The following is a 21,856-nucleotide window of genomic DNA, read 5'->3' as shown; positions in this document are numbered from 1 at the left end:
TGTGTGTGTGTGTGTGTGTGTGTGTGTGTGTGTGTGTGTGTGTGTGTGTGTGTGTGTGTGTGTGTGTGTGTGTGTGTTGGGGGGGGTGTGGAATCAACCTTTGCAAAAGCAGTGTGTTTTTTTTTGTCTGCTGAATGCTGTCATTATTGATGGCGACTTTTACCTTCAACCACGTGATTTTGTGTCTTGTTTAAAAAGAAGTGTTGTGTTTGCTGATTCCTCCTTTCGATGTGTGCTTATATATGGTGTTGACTGAATAGAGAAGAGCCAAGTTGGTTTTGACGTAAACGATTGTTCTTTGAAGGGTATCCTGTTCTCTACAAGTGCTCTCTGCAGTTCACCAGGGAAAATATCTCACTGCAAGTTGTAGTGTAGTTCAGATGCAAAGCTAGCAAGGACAGTTTCTGCTCATGTTGCCTTATTCTCAATGATTTCTAGTTGTGACTTGGAACTAATATGGAGGTAAGGGAGAACTCAGTATCTTTGCTTTTGTATTAAATTTGAATATTTTTTGAATACTTACATACTTTGAAGTAGTCAAGCAACAGCAAATGCTCAATTCTGAAGCCTCAGCAGAAAGACTTGTTAACTGTCTGTAAAGTGTGACTTGCTGCTGTATTGCTGAACCTCGTAATGGTGTTTGAGACTCAAGTTTTATTGACATAGTTGTCTGCTGTGTTATAGCTATTTGTAGGGCTTTCAAGATGTTGAATATTTGGTCTGTGTTATCTTTTCAAAATGTATTCTTGAATTGTTCTTACATAGAATGATTAAATGCTGAAGTATCCGGTGGAACACTGAACACTGTCCAAAATGGCTATTGTCATGGGTGTGGTATGATGGTGTCATGTTTTTCTTATAAATGACATAGTGCCTTACATCCACTGCAGAACTATGTGTATTGCTGTTCATAACTCTTTTTCAGTCCAGTTTGCTAAGTCATTTTAAATTTAAGATATCAACTTCTTTGTACAATACCCACTTCCATTCCTCTGGTTGGATGGTTAGAAGCTTGAATGCATGGTGTCCCTGCTTCACAGCTGGATCTGGTTAGACCTAGTTACATTTTACTTATCGCTCTACTCAGGAACATTTTGCTTCTGCAGAATTACATGACAGATTGAAAATAATCCCAAACGACTTTGAAACGGGAGAAAAAAAGCTTTGCTCCTTAGATCAAGAATTCACCTATCATTTTGTTAATTCCATTGGCTCTGCATTTTCATTGCATTATAGTCAAAATCTTTCCAGTTGATAACAGTTTGCAAGTGACTTTGTATGACTATCAGTTCATAATACATTTAACATAAAAGAGTGTTCAACGCAATTGGAAATATTGCTGCCAGTTTACTAGTCATTAATTTACCATGATATAATTAACATGGTTTACAGTGGGTGGCAAACAGGAAGGAAAACAGTACACTTTGAAGTGTATTGTGTGTAAGAAAAAGTCTAAGTTGGCAAAGTATAAAAGCTTGTTTTTATTTTTCCACTTTAAATTGTATTAGAGTTTGTTAATGATTAATGTTTCTTTAGTTAATACAAATCATCAGCATTATATCTATTATAGTATATCAGTAATGTGGACATGACAGCATCATACAACATGATCAACTATAGCTAACAATTGGTGAAGTAGAATGGTTTTTTAATAGGAACATTGGAGCAGCAGGAATATATGAAGCCCTTTGAACATTCAGTGATATCGTGGTTAATTCATTTAGTTTCTCCTTTTATAATCCTTTTTATTTCCAAAACTTTTAATCTTTTGGTTTTCCAGATACTATAAATCTTGGAAGTTAAGAGTAATCATTACTATAATATCAATTGCACTTTCTTCTCATGGAACTATATCTAACATTATTTCTGAAAGGGCACACCCTAATTTTCCTACTTTCTACAAGGGAAATTGATTCTCTCTACTTTGTTAATTACCCTTGATATCTTGAGAATTTCAATTTCATTGTCCATTAATCGCCTAAATCTAAAGGATTAAAGCCCTACGTCTTGCAGTCATTTAATGTGTTGAGTCCAAATGATCATCAACATGTGTCACATACCATTGCTGTCTTCATTACATAATAACAAGAGATAAAATTGATGGATCTATCCCAATAAACATTCACTTAACTTTAAACTGAAATAGTCTATCAAGTAAGCTTGCATTCCAGCCTTAGTGTTTTATACCTGTTAGATTACCTCAGAGTCTGATACTTCAGAGTAAATAGATCCATCTCTTGCACTGTCTGCATTATTCAGATTCTAGTGGAGTTATTATGCATTTGTGCAAGGAATTTAAAGGTACGGTAATTTAATAGCATTGTTGTTCAGGGGTCAAAAGGCAGTGGAGAAGTGGGAAGCTGGAGACTGTATTTGGGGCAGAAATATGGATAAAAGGACCAGGAATAGGTAGATCAGTTCTTTGAGTCTATTTTGTTATTCAATATTTACTTATCATCTAACATATTTATTTATCAAGTTCCTGCTGTCTCTCCATAATGAATGCTAAATCCTGTTTGAAGTTCATGTTACTGAATTTTGAAAGTTACTTATGTAGGTATTTGGCCAAGCTTAGAAGTAACTGTTATTCCTTAATGTTATTAAATGAACTGTATATCAGTGGCATCGCCAATACCAAAGAAGAATTTTGCTCAGAATGGAATTCATTATCAGTATTACCTTAACTGGTAATTGGCTTATTATTGTCTCATGTACTGAGAGACAGTGGAAAAACTTTGTTTTGCATGCCATCTGTATGGATAATTTCAAAACGTAAGTACATCAAAGCAGTACAAAGAGAGAAGCAAAACCAAAATGCAGAATATAGTGTTATGGAGAGTGCATTGCAGACCTGACAATAAGGTGCAAGCTTCACAGCAAGATCTAGAGTTCACCTGTGGCATGCATGAGGTCCGTCCAGGAGTTTTATAACAGTGGTAGCTGTTCAAGAGCCTGGTAAAGTTCAAAATAAATTTATTATCAAAGTACATATATGTCACCGTATATAAACCGGAGATTCATTTTCCTGCAGGCCTACTCAATAGATCTGTAGATTAATAACCATAACAGAATCAATGAAAGACTGCACCAACTTGAGTGTTCAACCAGTGTGCAAAATATAATAAACTACAAATACAAAAAGAAATAAATAATGCATAAATAAGCAATAGATATCAAGAACATGAGATGATGAGTCCTTGAAAGTGAATTATTGGCTGTGGGAACATCTCAGTAATGGGGCAAGTGAGTTAGAGTGAAGTTATCCCCTTTGCTTCAAGAGCCTAAACTTGGTGGTGTGAGTTCTGAGGCTCCTGTACCTTTATCTTGATGGCAGCAGCGAGAAGAGAGCATGCCCTGGACAGTGGGGATCCCACATGCTGGATGCTGCTTTCCTGCAACAGTATTTCATGTAGATGTACTCAATGGTGGGGAGGGCTTTACCCTTGCTGGACCTGGCTGTATCCACCTTTAGTAGGATTATCCATTCAAGGGATTGGTGTTTCCATACCAGGCTGTGATGCAGCTAGTCACTATACTCTCCACTACACATCTATAGAAGTTTGTCATGCTGAATCTTCACAAACTCCTAAGGAAGTAGAGGCACTGCTGTGCTTTCTTCGTAATTGCACTGGGCCCAGCACAAGTCCTCCCAAATTATAACACAGAGGAATTTATGGTTGCTGACCCTCTTCACCTTCGATCCTCTGATGAGAACTGGCTTATGGACCTCTGGTTTCTTTCTCCTGGTCAATAATCAGCTGACACTAAGTAAGAGGTGGTTGTTATGGCACCACTCAGCTAGATTTTCTATCTCCTTCCTACATGCTGATTCATGACATTTGATTCAGCCTGTAACAGTGGCGTCATCAGTAAATTTCAATTTGGCCTTGGAGCTATACTAAGTCACAGAGTCACAAAAGTAAAGTGAGTAAAGCAGGGGGCTTCAAGCTTTTGGTTCTTTTGCCCGATGGAAATGGGGGTGGGGGAGAAGAGATAATGTCTAGAGTTTGAACATAAGAAATAGCAGGAATAGGCCATCTGGCCTGTCAAGCCTGCTCAGCCATTCAATAAGATCATGACTGATCTAGACATGGACTCATGTCCACCTACCTGCCTTTTCCCTGTAATGCTCAATTCCCCTACTGTGCAACAATCTATCTACCTAGACTTAAATGTATTTACTGAGGTAGCCTCCACTGCTTCATTAGTGGACTCTTTGATTATGTTGGGTGCATTCCCAAGGCAGTGGCAAGTGGAGGCAGTCCATGGAGAGGAAGCTGGTTTTCACGATGGACTGAGTTGTATCCACAACTCTGCAATTTGCAGTCTTGGGCATAACAGTTACCAAGCTGTGATACATCTGAATACAATGCTTTCTATGATGCCTCTCTAAAATGTTGGTGATCATCAATGGAGCTACGCTGAATTTCCTTAGCCATTTTGTATATACAGTTGGACCAGGACAAGCTGTCGGTGATATTTATGCCTAGGAACTTGAAGTTCTGTACTATCACCACCCCAGCACTATTGATACATAGAGAGAAGGGTGTGTGCTCTGCCCTGCTTCCTGAAATCAATGAAGAATTCTTTTGTTTTCCTGACATTGGTGGAAAGGTTGTTGTTATGACATCATTTCACTAGGCTCTCCATCTTACTGTAGTTCGATTTATTAGTATTTAAGTTCCGGCCCTGTATGGTGTTGTTATCTGTGAACTTATAGATGGGGTTATCGAGTAGAATCTGAGCACACCAGTAGTGCATTCCCAAGGCAATAGAGAGAAAGTTAAGGGCTGAGGACACAGCCTGGCAGAGGCATCAGTGCTGAAGATAATTGGAGTCGTTTGTGCCTTCTGATTGCAGTCTGTCAGTTATGAAGTCGAGGTTATGAGACAAATGTAATTTCAAAAGTAGTAATAGATGTAATATCAGCTGCACCTTCTTTTGGAGTTCTTGACACTAATATACCTAAACTGTGGAGAGAGTCAAGGTCTATAAGATATAGGAGCAGAATTAGGCCATTTGGCCCATCGATTCGGTCTACCATTTCATCGCGGCTGATCCATTTCCCTGTCAGCCGCAATCTCCTGCTATCTCCCCATATGATCCTTCATGCCATGACTAATTAAGAATACAGTACATCAACCTCTGCTTTAAGTATACTCAATGATTTGGCCTCCACAACCACCTGTGACGACAAATTCCACAGATTCACCATTCTCTGGCTAAAGAATTCCAAATTCCCCACCCTCTATTCTGAAGCTATGCTCTCTGGTTCTAGACTCCCCCACCATAGGAAATATCCTCTCCACATCCACTCAGAATCAGAATCAGGTTTATTATCACTGGCATGTAACGTGAAATTTGTTAACTTAGCAGCAGCAGTTCAAAGCAATACATAATCTAGCAGAGAGAGAGAAAAAATAATAAATAAAATAAAACAATAATAAATAAACAAGTAAATCAATTACGTATATTGAATAGATTAATAAAAAATGTGCAAAAACAGAAATACTGTATATTAAAAAAGTGAGGTAGTGTCCAAAGCTTCAAGGTCCATTCAGGAATCAGATGGCAGAGGGGAAGAAGCTGTTCCTGAATCGCTGAGTGTGTGCCTTCAGGCTTCTGTATCTCCTACCCGATGGTAACAGTGAGAAAAGAGCATGTCCTAGGTGCTGGAGGTCTTTAATAATGGACATTGCCTTTCTGAGATACCACTCCCTAAAGATGTCTTGGGTACTTTGTAAGCTAGTGCCCAAGATGGAGCTGACTAGATTTACAGCCTTCTGCAGCTTCTTTCGGTCCTGTGCAAAAACCCCTCCATACCAGACAGTGATGCAGCCTGTCAGAGTGCTTCAGATTGCTGTCAGATTGAGGTCTTTTAACATTTGATAGGTTTCAATGAGATCCCCCGTCATTCTTCTGAATTCCAGTGAGTACAGGCCTATAGCCATCAATAGGTCCTCATATGGTTACACTTTCATTCCTGCAAACTTTCTTGTGAACCTCAAGAAGGAGGTCAAGGAATTTGGAGATGAGTTTGTTTGGAACTGTAGGTGGAGCTGTAGTCAATAAATAAGAGTCTGATGAAGGTGTCTTTGCTATCCATATTCTCCAGAGACAATTTGATTCATTAAAATAATAAATAGCTGTATTGTAAAAGTAGTTCAGATAAATTTTATTCAATTTAAAAGGGGAAAACAGTAATGATTTGTTTCTGAAGAAAAAATTAATTGTACTTGTCCAAAGTGATTCATGTTGGCAATAAAACAGAAATAGCCTCTTGTAAAACTACGATAAGAGTGAAAGCCCATGTACTGGCACATCATCCATTTTTTATTATAGGTTAGAGAGAAATTAAATCTGAGTAAAATGTTAACACATTCATTCATTAGATCCATTGTAATTTGATATCTCACGCCAAGCAATGTGTATTATGATGGAGCCTTATCTGTATTCAGTCTTAGTTGCTGCCTGGACTGCTGCGTTCCATCAGCATTTTGTGTGTGTTGCTTGAATTTCCAGCATCTGCAGATTTCCTCGTGTTTGCCTTTTGCTTCAAAGTACCTGTTTCACTAAATACTCAATTTTCTAATAAAATTCAGTAAATTGTTATTTGGAATGATCTGTTGAGTGACTGCTGGCATTGATTACTAGCATTGTGGTAATTAAATAAAAAGATACCAAATTCTAATAATTAAATAAGTAAGGATGCAAGATCAGGTGATGGTTTGCAGATCCATGATCGGGGAGCTGGTGAACTCCATTGTGGTTCCTGGTGACCACATCTGTAGCAAGTACAGGTTGCTTGTCCATCAGGTCTTAGATTCATACTCCCTATGCAGACGAGAATGTTGTCTGTAAGAAGCATGAGCAACTTGGCTTTGGCACTGAGATTCAGGGGCTATTCAAGAGGGGAGAGAGAAGAGAAATGTAGTTGTAATTGGCAATAGTATAATCATGGAAATAATCATATCTATCCTAATGATCGAGAGTCCAAAGGATTGTGCTGTGTACCTGATGTCTGGGTTTAGGTTATCTCATCTGACCTGTAGAGGAAATGGAAGTGGGAGAAGAAAGATATAGTTCTCCTGGCCCATGTGGGTAAAATGAGGAAAGAGGTTCTGCTGAGGGAATATGAAAAACTATGGACTAAAAAAAAAATAATAACCTCTGGATAATTATACCTGGCTATCTGAGCCATGTGCAAACTGGCATAGGGTCAATAAGATTTGAGAGTTAAGTGCAGGTTTCCTCTGCTATTCGAAGGTAGAGTGTTCCTATGAAACTGTTTGTAAGCCGAAATGGTGTAAAGCGAAGAAGCAATTACCATTAATTTATATGGGAAAATTTTTTGAGCATTCCCAGACCCAAAAAAATAACCTACCAAATCAAACCAAATAAGACATAAAACCTAAAATAACACAAACATATAGTAAAAGCAGGTATGATATGATAAATATACACCCTTTATAAAGTAGAAATATTGTATGTACGGTGTAGTTTCACTTATCAAACTCAGGAGAGCGAGCCAAAATCGATTTGGAGAAAAAAAATCGGCGCGTACATGCCTACGCACGTACACACATACGTACGTCCACGCGTATGCTCGTACACGCATATGCACGCACACACATGCACAAACAACTGCCCGCACAAGGCTTCACGGTCATTGTACTCTTTCTCGGGGTAAACACACGTATAAAGCGGGCGTCTTTTTTTCGTAAAAGCAAAAATCCTCTTTGGTTAACGAAAGCAAATACTAATGTATGTCTTTCGTAACAGCGAGCTGTTGTAAAGCAAACGTTCGAAAAACGGGGGCCACCTGTGCATGGTTTAAAGATTGTTATGGGAGAGTTGGGTTTGAAGTTGTGGGACATTGGCATCAGTGTGTGTGAAGAACAGAGTCGCTCTAATGGAACAGGCTCCACCTGAACCATGTTGGGACCATGGTCCTAGCGAATCGTGTAACTAGAGTTGTCAAAAAGGATTTAAACTAAATAGTAGGAGGGTAGTTTCAACAGATTGGAAAAGCATGGCTATAAAGTAAAAGGGAAGGAGAGGATGGGGAGGTTATTAAAGTATCTGAAATAAAAAGAAAATAAGTTTAGACAGAGATAAAAATGTAACTTCAGACAAATTTCGGAAGAGGGGTGGTGAATACTGGACTGGAGATGTTAAGATGTTAAGCTGAGCCTACTGGGCCTGAACACCTCCCTCTGCAACTGGATTTTAGACTTCCTGACTGGGAGACCTCAGTCAGTCTGGATCGGAGGCAGCATCTCCAACACCATCACACTGAGCACGGGGGTCCCCAGGGCTGTGTGCTCAGTCCACTGCTGTACACGCTGCTGACCCATGACTGTGCTGCAACACACAGCTCAAACCACAGCATCAAGTTCGCTGATGACACAACCGTGGTGGGTCTCATCAGCAAGAACGACGAGTCAGATTACAGAGAGGGGGTGCAGTGGCTAACGGACTGGTGCAGAGCCAACAAAAGCCGAGCAGTGTTTCTACTTTCTGCGAAGGCTGAGGAAAGTCCATCTCCCACCCCCCCATCCTCATCACATTCTACAAGGGTTGTATTGAGAGCATCTTGAGCAGCTGCATCACTGTCTGGTTTGGAAATTACACCATCTTGGATCGCAAGAACCTGCAGCGGATAATGAGGTCAGCTGAGAAGATCATCGGGGTCTCTCTTCCCGCCATTACGGACATTTACACTACACGCTGCATCTGCAAAGCAAACAGCATTATGAAGGACCCCACGCACCCCTCATACAAACTCTTCTCCCTCCTGCCATCTGGGAAAAGGCACCGAAGCATTCAGACTCTCACAACCAGACTATGTAACAGTTTCTTCCCCCAAGCTATCAGACTCCTCAATACCCAGAGCCTGGACTGACACCTTACTGCCCTATTGTCTTGTTTATTATTAATTGTAATGCCTGCACTGTTTTGTGCACTTTATGCAGTCCTGGGTAGGTCTGTAGTCTAGTGTAGTTTTTTCTGTGTTGTTTTTTTTTTACATAGTTCTATCTAGTTTTTGTACTTTGTCATGTAACACCATGGTCCTGAAAAACATTGTCTCGTTTTTACTATGTTCTGCAGCATAAGACTATCCACAATATGTACACTTGTTCATCTTACCTTTCACATCTACATTCAAGCCAGTCATGTTATAAACAATGTTGCAACAGTTCTAGTCACAGGCACCCCATTACAAAAGTAACCTTCTGCCATCACCCTCTATCCTCTATGGCTAAGCTCCATTTTGCTAAATTACCCTGAATTATATGGCCCTTTTGAACCAGTCCTCCATTTGGGACTTTGTCAAGTGCTTTACCAAGGTTCATGTAAATAACATCTGCTGCCCTGCCCTCATTGATATTAACTCTTCACAGAATTAAAGTGAATTGGCAAGATAGCATTTGCCCTTGACAAAACCATGTTGGGTCTCTGATTTGTCCTGGTCTTTCCAAGTGATCATTAGCCCTGTCTCTCAGTTTTATTTTCCAGTATCTTTTCTCCCACTGAATTTAGGCAAGTACGTCAAAATTTACTAGGCTTACCCCTCTGCCTTTCTTGAAAAGAGGGCTTCTTCACCATTAAGCACATGTATAAGGAGCACTGCTATAAGAAAGCAGCATCCATCATTAAGGACCCCCACCATCTAGACCATGCCCTCTTCTCACCTCTACTATTGAGCAGAAGGTGTAGGAGCCTTAGGTCTCTCACTACCAGTTTCACGAACAGTTATTACCCTACAACGTTCAGGTTCCTGAACCAGCATGGGTAACTTCACTCACCTCAACTCTGAACTGATTCCACAACCTCATTTTCAAAAACGATGCAACTCGCTCTTAGTACAGATTGAGCAGTCCTTGTTCGAAATTCCAAAACCCAAAAGCCCCTGAAACCAAAATTGTTTTTGATGCTGAAAACTTACAAATTCCAAAATTTTTATGATGTTGCAAGTTAAAAATTCCTCAAGGTGTAGGGAAAGTTCCTAGGCAAGGTGTAGGTCTCTGCACACCGCAGATGGTCCTGAGAACTGACCACACATATATAATGAACATAATGAAAAATACTGCACACAGCAAGAAATGAAGATCTTGCCAGTGTTGGAATGAGCAAATGCTGATTGTGAAACAAGCCAAGATCTATCACAACAAACTGAAAATTGAAGGTCACTGTGAATATTCAGCAGACTAGTTGCAGAAATTTAAGAAGAGGTATCGCATTAAATTTTTAAATATTTGTGGTGATAATGTGTCTGCTTATTATGAAGCAGCAGAGAAATTCAAAGTTCAAAGTGTAAATTTATTATCAAAGTTCATATATGTTACCATATTCCACCCTGAGATTCGTTTTCTTGCTGGCCAATAAATCCAATAACCATAATAAAATCAATGACAGACTGCACCCAATAGGCAGTGTGCAAAAGGCAACAAGTTGCAAATACAGAAAAAAATAATAATAAATAAATTGGCAGTAAATATTTAGAACGTGATGAAGAGTCCTTGAAAATGAGTCCATTGGTTGTGGTAACAGTTTGGTGATGGGACAAATTAAGTTGAGTGAAGCTATCCCCATTGGCTCAAGAGCCTGATGGTTGAGAGGTCATAACTGTTTCTGAACCTGCTGGTATGGGTCCTGAGGCTCCTGCACCTTCTTCCTGATGTCAGCAGTGAGAAGGAAGAATGTCCTAGGTGCTGTGGGTCCCTGATGATAGATACTGCTTTCCTGCAACAATGATCCCGTGTAGATGTTCTCAGTGGTGGGTCGGACATTACCTGTGATGGACTGGACCGTATCCAGCACTTTTTGTATGGCATCAAGTTCATTGATGGGATTGCCAAGATCATCCTGGTGAAATTCTAACCCTCTGAATGGTTGTATCTCTACAGATGTATAATGAACAAGTGTAAGCCAAAGACTGCTGACTGGTGGCACATTAATTCAGAGTTGGAAATGATAGCGATTCTAAGCTATTCCCTGTATATTCAAAAATCCAAAACACTTCTTGCTCCAAAAATTTTGGATAAGGATACTCAACCTGTATATTTTTTTATTTGTACTATTGGTCTTTTATAAATTGGTTGTTTGTCAGTCTTTGTTCATGTATAGTTTTCATAAAATCTATTGTATTTCTTTATTTTCCTGTAATTGCCTGCAAAAATGAATCTCAAGGTAGTATATGGTGACATTTATGTTCTTTGATAATAAATTTATATTGACATTTACTCTCTTCCAGTCACCTTACTAGCGTACAGTAAAAATTTAAAATGTTAGCCAGAGCCACAGAAATCTCTTCCCTTGCCTCTTGCAGCTTGACTGTTTAACAAGCTATGAGCCCATGGTATTACAGGGATGTTTCTAGTATGGGTAAAGTGGTGGCTGATTGGCAAGACACAAAGAGTGGGAATAAAGGGAGCCTTTTCTGGCTGGCTGCCTGTGACTAGTGATGTTCACTGGGGTCAATGTTGGCACTGATTCTTTTTACTTTAAATGTCAAGGATTTGGATGACAGAATTGATGGCTTTTTGCAAAAATGATATACAGATAGGTGAAGGGGCAGGTAGTTTTGAGGAAATAGAGAGGCTACAGAAGGACTTAGATTAGAAGAATGGTTAAAGAAATGGCAGATGGAATAAAGTATTGGGAAGTGTATGCTCATGCATTTTGGTAGAAGAAGTGTAAGGGTTAACTATTTTCTAAATGGAGAGAAAATACAAAAAAACTGGGGTGCAAAGGGACTTGAAAGTCCTTGTGCAGGATTCCCTGAAGGTTAATTTGCAGGTTGAGTCAGTAGTGAGGAAGGCAGATGCAAAGTTTGCACCCATTTCAAGTGGATTAGAAAATAAAAGCAAGGATGTAGTGTTGAAAGTTTATGAAGCCTCACTTGGAGTATTGTGAGCAATTTTGGGGCCTTTATCTTAGAAAGAATGGAGAGGGTTCAAAGGAGGTTCACAAAAATATTTCTGGGATTGAATGGATCAAAGAGCATTTGATGGCTCTGACACTGAAATTCAGTAGAATGAGGGGTGACCTCATCTACAGATGTGTCGAATGGTGAAAGGCCTTGACAGAGTGGATGTAGAGAGGATGTTTCCTATGGTGGGAGAGCGTAAGACCAGAGGACACAGCCTCAGAATAGCAGGGCATCATTTTAGAACTGAGGTGAGGAAGATTTTCTTACCCCAGAGAGTGGTGAATCTGTGGAATTCTTTGCCATTGAGAGCTGTGAAGGCCAAGTCTTTTTGTATACTTAAGGCAGAGGTTGATAGATTCTTGATTGGTCAGGGAATGAAGTGATACTGAGAGAAGGCAGGAGATAGGAGTTGAGAGGAAAATTATATCAACCATGATGAAATAGCAGAGCAGACTCAAATGGCCTAATTCTGCTCCTGTGTCTTGTGGTTTTATGGTCTTATGTTTTCAGCAGTTTGTTTTTATTTTGTCTGCAGCACAAAGTAGCCATATGGTTTATAATCACCTCTTAGATTAAAATAATCATGAATACTGGTACTGAATTTTAATACTAGCTAGTTTAAGCTGTTGTTTTTGTTTAATTACATTGAACCAGAAGAACATTGCCAGACATAAATGTGTGTATGACTATTCCAACTAAAACATTGCTTTCTAATATTGCATTACGTTGTGTACTAATGAGCTTCACAGAAACTTTTACTCATCTAAAGAATTCAGACCAATTCACAAAAGAACACCTTTGCAATATGCTCATCACTAAGCTGTGGTTTGCTATAGTTAATCAGGTATAAAGGCAAGCAGCCTTTCTTAAACAGCATAATCAGTTATCTGCTTGCTTTCAACTTTTATTCATTTGTTTTTCCATTGAATTCTTGTGGTAAATTGGAAAATTTACTGCTTTGCAATGATTGGGGGTATTATGGGTGGCGCAGTATTTTGTCCTGTTTTTAAAATGAGATGCCCCCATGTAAGATCGCTAAAACCAAACGCTGGTAAACATGAAATGCAAGCTGCCATGTTTGAAGGTGGTTTGCAGATTCAAAGATTTCTTTGTATGTGAGTGATTGCTGGGTTGACTTTGAGCCTGATATCCGTCAATAATGAGCTTGTTTGTGCATCATATATAAATGGCATCACATTTTCTAAACTTTGAGTCATACAGAAATATATTTAGTTTGATATGAAGTGAAGATAATTAGTCCTATACAAGAACTTTTATTGATTGAAATACAGCGTAGAATAGGCCTTTCTGGTCCTTCAAGCAGCCCTGCCCTCTCCGATTTAATGCTAGTCTCATCACAGGCAATTTACAATGACCAATTAACCCTCCAACCCAGTACATCTTTGTACTGTAGGAAGAAACCCGGAGCACCCAGAGGAATCTCAAGACAATTCACAGGGAGAACGTGTACGTACTCCTTACAGGCAATGACGGAAATTGTACCGGGGTTGCTGGTACTGTAAAATGTTGTGCTACTGTGCTACTGCGATTCAAAGAGATTAATGAAGCTTTATGAAATATGTCAAAACTATTGCTAAATACATTGAGTGACCTTCAGTTTGCTTCAAATTGTTAGCAATAATGGTGAAAACGAAATTCCTTCCTCTTTCCTTTCCAGTTCTGATGCAGGATCTCACCCCAAAACATCGACTGTTTGTTCCTATCCATAGATGCTGCCTGACCTGCTGAGCTCCTCCAGCACATTGTGTGTACTGCTCTAGATTTCTAGCATCTACAGCATCTCTTGTCTATTGAAAACAAAATATTGTACTGTTAGCTCTTTTGGTAGAGTCCCTTTTGCATGTGTTGGCCTGAAGTGCCACTGTAGGATTCTTGATCTGATGTGCTGGTCACAGTGAATTTATAGTGCACTTGACAGTTGCTTCAATTTTCAATTCCTCCCAATGAATCCTTACACGTTATATTTTCAGAATTTACAACTAATTTGGCAACTTGGATATGGCTGGATGGGCAAGCAGTCTTGCAATTGTACAGCATTAATTTTATCAGCAAAAACATTCACTTTATACATTTAAATGATGAGACTTCAAGTCATATAATGAAGCAAATCTGCATTTTGAAGGTGCCATACTTTTGTTTTAAATTTTTTCAGCCACTTCTGAAAAAGAAGTAGAAACCAGGTTTGCCATTTTGCAAACTCCCATAATTTCTTGGCAGCATGAAAACACCATCAAATCATTTAAGTTTTTGGAATTGCCAACCACTGGCAAATTTATTTTCCCTATATGCATGTTATAATTAATATTCATGGTAATTCAATTAACTGAGGCTACGCCCATACTACATCGGATAAATCTGTAACCGAAGCTTTTTCTTTTCATTTTTACCCTTTGTCTTTACCCTTCGTCCACACTAAAACGGCATTTTCGTCCCCCGAAACCGGAGCTTTTCAGAAACGCTCTCCAAAGTGGGTATTTTTGAAAACACCAGATTGGCTGGATCAGTGTGGATGGGGTAACCGGAGAAATCTAAAAACGCTATCAGACGGCAGCGCGCTATTTCATTGTTTTCTTGAACGCAACCTAACAATTTCAGAACAGACCGCAACAAGACTGACGCTGGAAGAGTTAGAAATGTACTCACCAAATACTGTGACCCATAACTTGCTGAATAAATAAGTATACTCACTTTGCCCTGTTTTCTGTCCTTGCTCATATGAAGGTGGTTTACCTATTTATGCAAGTACTTCTCTGACAATAGATGTGTAACAGCCTTATGTAACATTGTATGGAAATACAAGATAACACTGATGCAGACATGTTTTATACATTTAACAAGGTGCTTTATTAATGCAACAGAGTTAGTCAGTTTTTCAATGTTCGTCGTCAGCCGGGTCAATCTGTCCGTGAACTCCGTCGGTTGCCTCCATACACTCCAGTATTTGTTTTTTTTACTTTTAAATTCTCCTGCGTGAAAGCCAACAGCTGTCCGTCGTTTTAAGTTTTTCTAGTCTGTAGCTACACAAACGTGCACTTTTACGGTGAGATTCGGCATCAAACGTGTCGCTTGTTTTCGGCAGATGTGTCCTGCACATGCGCAGGAGGAGATTTACTAAAATCTCCGTTTCAATGTGGATAGAGATATTTTTAAAAACACATAGTATGGACGCCTATTGTTTTTACGCAAAACCGGCTTTTTCAAAATTATCCGGTCTAGTGTGGACGTAGCCTGAATTCTAGAATACGTCTTGCTCACAACTTGATGGAATAATTTCAATATCAACTTGCAATTGAACAATGCCTAAAATGCTTTAAGGGCAAAAGGAGGGCATATCGGAAGCAGTAACCTAAAAGAGCGGGTTTAAAATGCAGTGTATATACAAAGTAAATTTATTATCAAAATGTGTGTATGTCACTATATAATACCCTGCAATTCAGTTTCTTGCAGACATTCACAATAGAACCAAAGAAATAAAATAGAATCAGTAGGAAACTACACACAAAAACTGAACAAGCAGCCAATGTGCAGAAACAGAGAAACTGTACAGATACAAAAAAGACCCACAAACAATTAATAAATAAGTAAATAAGGGAAGAGAGAGTGGACTGGATGGTGGGGATCCTTGATGATAGAGGCTGCTTTCTAATGGCAGCACTGCTTGTAGATGTTGTCAGTTGTTGAGATGATGAAGAAAGAAACAATGTGCAGTCCAAGGAACCAAAGGCAGGCAGTAGGGGATGGTGTAAAGGGCATGCTGGTGGCACTGGCAGAAATTATTTTGGATGGGCTCTTAAAAGAAAAAGGGTCAGAATTTTAAATTTTGACAGGCTGGAGGGCTGAGAGCCAATGCAAAAGATTGAGAGATGACTGGTTGATGTTTGGAAATATGGACAGTTAGAATATTGGGAGAGCTGAAGAGAATAGAAGACTGGCATGGGTATGGAGATGATCAAGCTATGGGTGAAGACAGGGTGGAAATAAGAGTTTTTAATGGAAATGGTAACAGGTGATCTCTGTGCACAAGATAGTGAGTGGTGAATATGATGAAATCAAGATCAAGAACTTTGCATTGGTGGATAGCTTCAATTTTTACAAAGTTAATTAAAGAAAATTACTGCAGATGCAAATCACGTATTTTGACCACAGACAATGGAGGATTAATTAAATTTTATCATCCATATTCACTTGTAGCAGAAGTGTTGATAGTATTTCATTTGCCTTAAGTTGGGTATTTAGGTTTACAGTGGGCTAAATATTCAGGCTTTTACCACTCTCAGCTAGTTGATGGTACTTTGCTTGGGACTGTTACTTCTGCATCATTAAGTGAAGTGTTGATTTTCAATACAGAAGGAAGCTTGATACCAAATCTGCCTCCCCTTTTGCAAAACCTCTCTTGGAAATTTTGTTTAGTTATTGGATTAGATTAGATTCAACTTTGTTGTCATTGTGCTGAGTACAGATACAATGCAATTAGCATCTAACCAGAAATGCAAAGAATAGTGTTATTTACAAAATAATTGCGAATAAAAAGTAAGTGCTACAGCATACAAACATAGAAGTACTGAGACAATAAAATATGGCTGAAATATTGTTTAGCGCTGTGATGTGTGGTTCAGCAGGATCACAGCTTCAGGGAAGAAGCTCTTCCTCAGCCTGCTGGTGTGGGAGCGGAGGCTCCTGTAGTGCCTACCGGATATGAGGAGAGTAAAAAGTCCATTGTTAGGGTGAGATGGCAGAGGGTGGTGGGAATGTTGTTGAACTTATGCACCTCTCTTCAGTGCTCATCCATGTGTTTAGTCTTGGTCTTATATTTTTGCTCAGTGATGAAAATATTTTTCTTCTCAGTTATGTTTTCAAACAGGCAACCCACATAGTATTTAGTTAGGAAGGGGTACTCGACTGGTGGCATCAAGCAAATTGTGTATTTCATTGGCTACAACATCAGCTCCTACTAGCTGAGCTGTCGATTTACCATAATTAATTGAAATACTATACACTCAGTGGCCTCTTCATTAGGTACAGTAACGGACCCTGGTGTGTTCTGCTGCTGTAGCCCTTCTGTTTCAAGGTTTGATGTTGTGCATTCAGATACTCTCTTCTGCTCACCACTGTTATAAGGTGTGGTTTTTGTTGCCTTCCTGTTAGCTTGAGCCAGTCTGACCTTCCTCCTCTGACTTCTCTCATTATCAAGGCGTTTTTGCCCACAGAACTGCTGCTCACCAAATGTTCTTTGTTCCTTTGCACCATTCTCTATAAACTTTAGAGACATGAAACTCTCAGGAGATGAGCAATTTCTGAGATACTCAAACCACCTTTTTTGGCACCAACAATCATTCCATGGTCAAAGTCACTTGGATCACATTTCTTCCCCATTCTGATGTTTGGTCTGAACAACAACTGAACCTCATTACCATGCCTGCTTGCTTTTATGAATTGAGTGGCAGCCATGTGATTGGCTGAATAGATATTTGCATCAACGAGTAGGTAGGTGCTCCTAATGAAGAGGCCACTGAGTGTATTTTCGGTGAACTTCTGTTTGAACTTTTTAAAACTGATTTTAAATAGATGCCAGGTGTTCACTAGAGAAGTGAGATGGAATGCATATCGAAATTTGACTGAATGAATATTAGTCTTGGAAGCATTTAGGCATTTTTATCAAGTGAATACTTGCAGAAACAAGTGGTTAAATACACTGTATTGCTTTTGGATAGAACCTACTGCAATAATTTCATTTAGAAACACAAGCTTTATAGTACAGTATTTAAAATACTACTTCATGGCTGCAGAACTTAGCCCATGTGTAGAGAAAAATAAGGTTTATCTTTGGTTCAGAAACTCAAACAAACCATTCGTTTTCTGAATACAGTGGTAATCCTGTAGCGACACTTTGGGAAAGATGTGTTTTCTATTGATGACTTTTAATTTTACTTTCTCTCTAGGACTCAAAATTGCCACCAACAATTCGGCAAACATTGCTGGAACTATTCGGACAGATTGAACGAGAATTTGAAAATTTGTACATTGAAAATATTGAATGTGAGTATCTGATGTGTCCTGGTATGTTCAGAGATGTCAAAAGGTATTCTAGACTTTTGTTATATGGGATATGAGAAATACCATCTTCAAGCTGCTGAGCTTTTGCGATGGATGAACTTTAATTCAATTTGTATCGCTATAATAACTCAGTACTATGGAATTGATTTCAATAGCTTCACAATTTTAAAAAAAGGATCCCAGCCACCTTGAAAATAAAAAAAGAGACACGAGATGAGAGGGAATTAAACTGTTTTGTGGATGAACAGGAAGAGGTCTGCCAGATCCTCAAAAACCTCTGGCACCATCTTTAGTTCCTGGATTACATTTTCTACCTTCACGAAACAGTTTCTGTATTTGTAGTCAAAATGGTGTTGATTTCATCTTTTTCAGAGGTATGATAGTGGAAGCAACTACCTGCTGTAAATACTATTGAGCACCCAAGACATGTTGGATTTTATTCTTGGGACAACTGATAGCCCTAAACCCATGTTCCAATTCTATTTTCATAAGACCTTAAAGAGCATCGATGTCTAGAGGGATTTAGGGATGCAAGTCCATACCTCCCGAAAGGTAGCAACACAAATGGATAGTGTGGTAAAGAAAGCATAAGACATGCTTGCCTTCGTCAGTCAGGACACTGAGTAAAAAAAAGTTGCAAGTTTAGGTCAGATTTGGAGCATTGTCTGCAATTTTAGTTGCCGTACTATAGGTTCAAATCAATCCTGGGTCCAACACATTGATGTAGTCACTAAGTAGGCATGCCAGTGGATCTGTTTCATTAGCAGTTTGAGCAGATTTGGTATGTCACCAAAGAGCCTTGCAAATCTCTGTAGATTCTGAGAACACTCTGACTAGTTGGATTACAGCCTAGTATGGAAGCTCTAAGGCACTGGATCCCAACAGGCTGCAGATGGTTGCATCAACAGTCATGGACCCAATCCCGGCTGCCATCAAGGGCTTCTTTAAGAGGTGATGCTTCAGGAAGGTGATATCCATCATTGTAGACTCTTACCATCTGGGACGTGCCCTCTTCACATTCCTGCCATCAAAGAGGAGAAACAGGAACCGACGTTTAACCAATTTTAAGTGCCGAGCCAGATTAAAAAGATTAAGGCATTGAGGCCGAGCGTGGAGGTTCAATCAGTGTTCAGCTCACTTTTCCATGTCAGCCAAGATCCTCCCACTTGCTTGGCTTTGACCCGTTTCTCTATCGCTGGCTGCTACCTTTAGGCAGGCGGTGCAAGACTTCTATGTCCATGCTACCAGGTTCAGGAAGAGTAGTTACCTAGCAGCTGTCAGGTTTCTCTCACCTCAGCACTAAACTGGCTCCATAGCTGTGGACTCATTTTCGGGGACTCTGTGGTGTATGTTCTGTGTATTATTTGTTTACTTTTTTTATAGTTTGCACTATTTATTCTTTTTGCACAAATTGGATGTTTGTACTTTGAACACAATTTCATGACATATGCTAGTGATAATAAATTTGAATCTGTAAGGAGAGGTAGACCAACTTAGGTCTAAGGCTAAGTAGTGATCTGAAAGAAGTATTTAAAACTGAGTGGTGCATGGATAGAGCAGACAGTCATTTTCCTGGACGTAAGTGCCAAATATAAGCGGGAATAGGTTTAGGGTGAGAGAGGGGGAAGCTTGAAAGAGATTTTTGAGGCAAGTTTAATAGGTGCCTGGAACACACTGCTGTGTGGTGTGCAATAAGTGTTTTAAGATAAACATATGAACAACTAGGGAATAGAGGAATGCAGACACGTGCCGGCAACTGGAGTCAATTTAGATTGGCATCGTGATCAGCAGATACATGATTGGCTGATTGACCTATTCCTTTGCAGTATTCTGTGTTCTAACTAACCTTGGTTCTATAACTTGTATGAAAAACATCCACTCACATGTTGTAGCAATTTCTAGCAGAGTACATAACAATTTTATTTTCTTAATAACTTGTGTCATTTTTATATAGACTAAGTGGGCCATAAATTTTCTGTAGATTATTAGTCTACTCAATTAGGCTTCATTCACAGTGTCCTTGGCAAATCTAATTGGGGTGCTGAATGTTTTTTTTTCTTTCTTGACCTGCAGTGCGAAGAGAAATTGAAACCTTGAATGATCGTTTAACTGCTGAAGGCCAGACAGTGGATGGGGGAGATCTGAGCAAAGGACAGTTGAAGGCAAAAGGTTCATGGAATTTTTTTTTATATACTTGGATATATTGGCGTTCTGCAGCCATAATGTTGCAACTATTTTGAGCAGCCCTTCCATAGGGAAACAAATTGGAAACTTAGAAACTCAATTCGTTAAATTAAAGGCAGTGGTGAGAGGTTGGAGAGGAAAAAAAATTCTTTTAAAATAAGACATTCTAATGAAAATTCTAATGTAAATTCAGTTTCTAAAATTAAATCAAGAAAAGGAAAACAGTTGGCCCTCCTTATCTGCGGGTTCTACATGCGTGGATTCAACCAACCGCGGATCGGGAAAACCCGGAAGTTGAGCATTGTTCGCCTCGCGTCTCATTCATTCACTACTTGCGTTGTGAGCGAGAGGAAGGAGTTTAAGGCTAGTAAGAGATGGCTGGCTAGCTACGTAAAGCGCTACAGCCTCAAGAACTTAAAGATCACGGGAGAATCGGGATCGGCTGATGCCGAGGCAGCATCAGCGTTCCCAGAAGAGCTACGGTGATTGCGTCTATACTGAACATGTGCAGACTTTTTTTTCTTGTCATTATTCCCTAGACAATACAGTGTAACAACTATTTACATTGTATTAGATACTATAAGTAATCTAGAGATGATTTAAAGTATATGTGAGGATGTGCGTAGGTTATATGCAAATACTACGCCATTTTATATAAGGGACTTGAACATCCGAGTTTTTTGGAATCCGCGGGAACCTCCTGTGGATAAGGAGAGCCAACTGTAATGTATGACTAGTAGGTTAATATGTAAAAATAAATATTAAAGAATGTTATTACACAACTCTGAAAATTTACTATATTTAAGTTGAGTATGATATATGCAAGGAGAAAGGAAAATATTAAGGAAGATGGTGCCTCACTACCACAGCATGATAACTAAATAGCGCCATCTTGTGCTGAGATGTCAATGAAACTAAATGGTGTTTTCACTGGAATTTTTGATTGGGACCTTGACTTATGTGCATCATCAAGCAGAAATAAGTACTTGTTATATTTTAAAATTGAATTTTTTCAGAGATTGAATTCAAATGAGAATGAATGGTTAATAACTCTTTCCACCTTGTCTAAAACATTATAACTAATTTGAGTTTTATTTTATATAAATGCCTTATTTTGACCTAAATTAGGTGGCAAGGTGCATGATATTTATCATCAGTCATCTCCAATGACTTTACTTTTGTGTTCTTACAGCAGCTATAGAGTTAACCTTTTATATCACCATTTTAAATTCAGACTTAACAATCATGAGTAAGGAGATAAGCTAGCAAGCATCTTGTGTGACTGGCATTAAAAGAAACATTTAATATGTGGTTTTATTGATGAACTCTGCACAGGCTTTTAAATGTAGAGCAAAAGGCTTTGTTAGGCTGGAAACTATAGCCAGTATGGCTGAAAGCTATCTCATAAATGATTAAGTGAATTGCTGAGGAGATTAACTGACTCGTACAGTTAAAAGATGAGCACACTCAAAATGCTGGAGGTACTCAGCATGTCAGGCAGCACTTATGGAGGGGAACGGTTAATGTTTTATGCCAAGACCCTTCATCAGTGCTGGAAAAGAAGAAAGCAGAAGCCAGAATAAAGAAGGGATGAGAAGGTCTACAAGTTAGCATGTTGCTTAAGATTCACAGCATCTGCAGAATCTCTGTGTTTTCAGTTGA

The 21,856-nt window shown here is 39.1% G+C and overlaps 1 protein-coding gene across 5 annotated transcripts in view; it reads left to right on the top strand.

The window, feature by feature from the left end:
• The window catches only part of wdr37 (WD repeat domain 37), a 128,508-nt gene that overhangs the window by 41,454 nt on the left and 65,198 nt on the right, over positions 1-21,856 (top strand). For all 5 annotated transcript variants that reach the window (XM_073054845.1, XM_073054843.1, XM_073054844.1 and 2 more), the window contains 2 exons: positions 17,896-17,992; positions 20,084-20,179. In XM_073054845.1, the coding sequence (XP_072910946.1) occupies positions 17,896-17,992; positions 20,084-20,179 (193 nt within the window). The remainder of the gene's footprint in view (positions 1-17,895; positions 17,993-20,083; positions 20,180-21,856) is intronic.

The sequence above is a fragment of the Hemitrygon akajei genome, chromosome 8, assembly GCF_048418815.1.
Source record: "Hemitrygon akajei chromosome 8, sHemAka1.3, whole genome shotgun sequence".
Taxonomy (NCBI): domain Eukaryota; kingdom Metazoa; phylum Chordata; class Chondrichthyes; order Myliobatiformes; family Dasyatidae; genus Hemitrygon; species Hemitrygon akajei.
The sequence above is the reverse complement of the archived record's forward strand: the minus strand, read 5'-3'. Positions and strand labels throughout refer to the sequence as shown.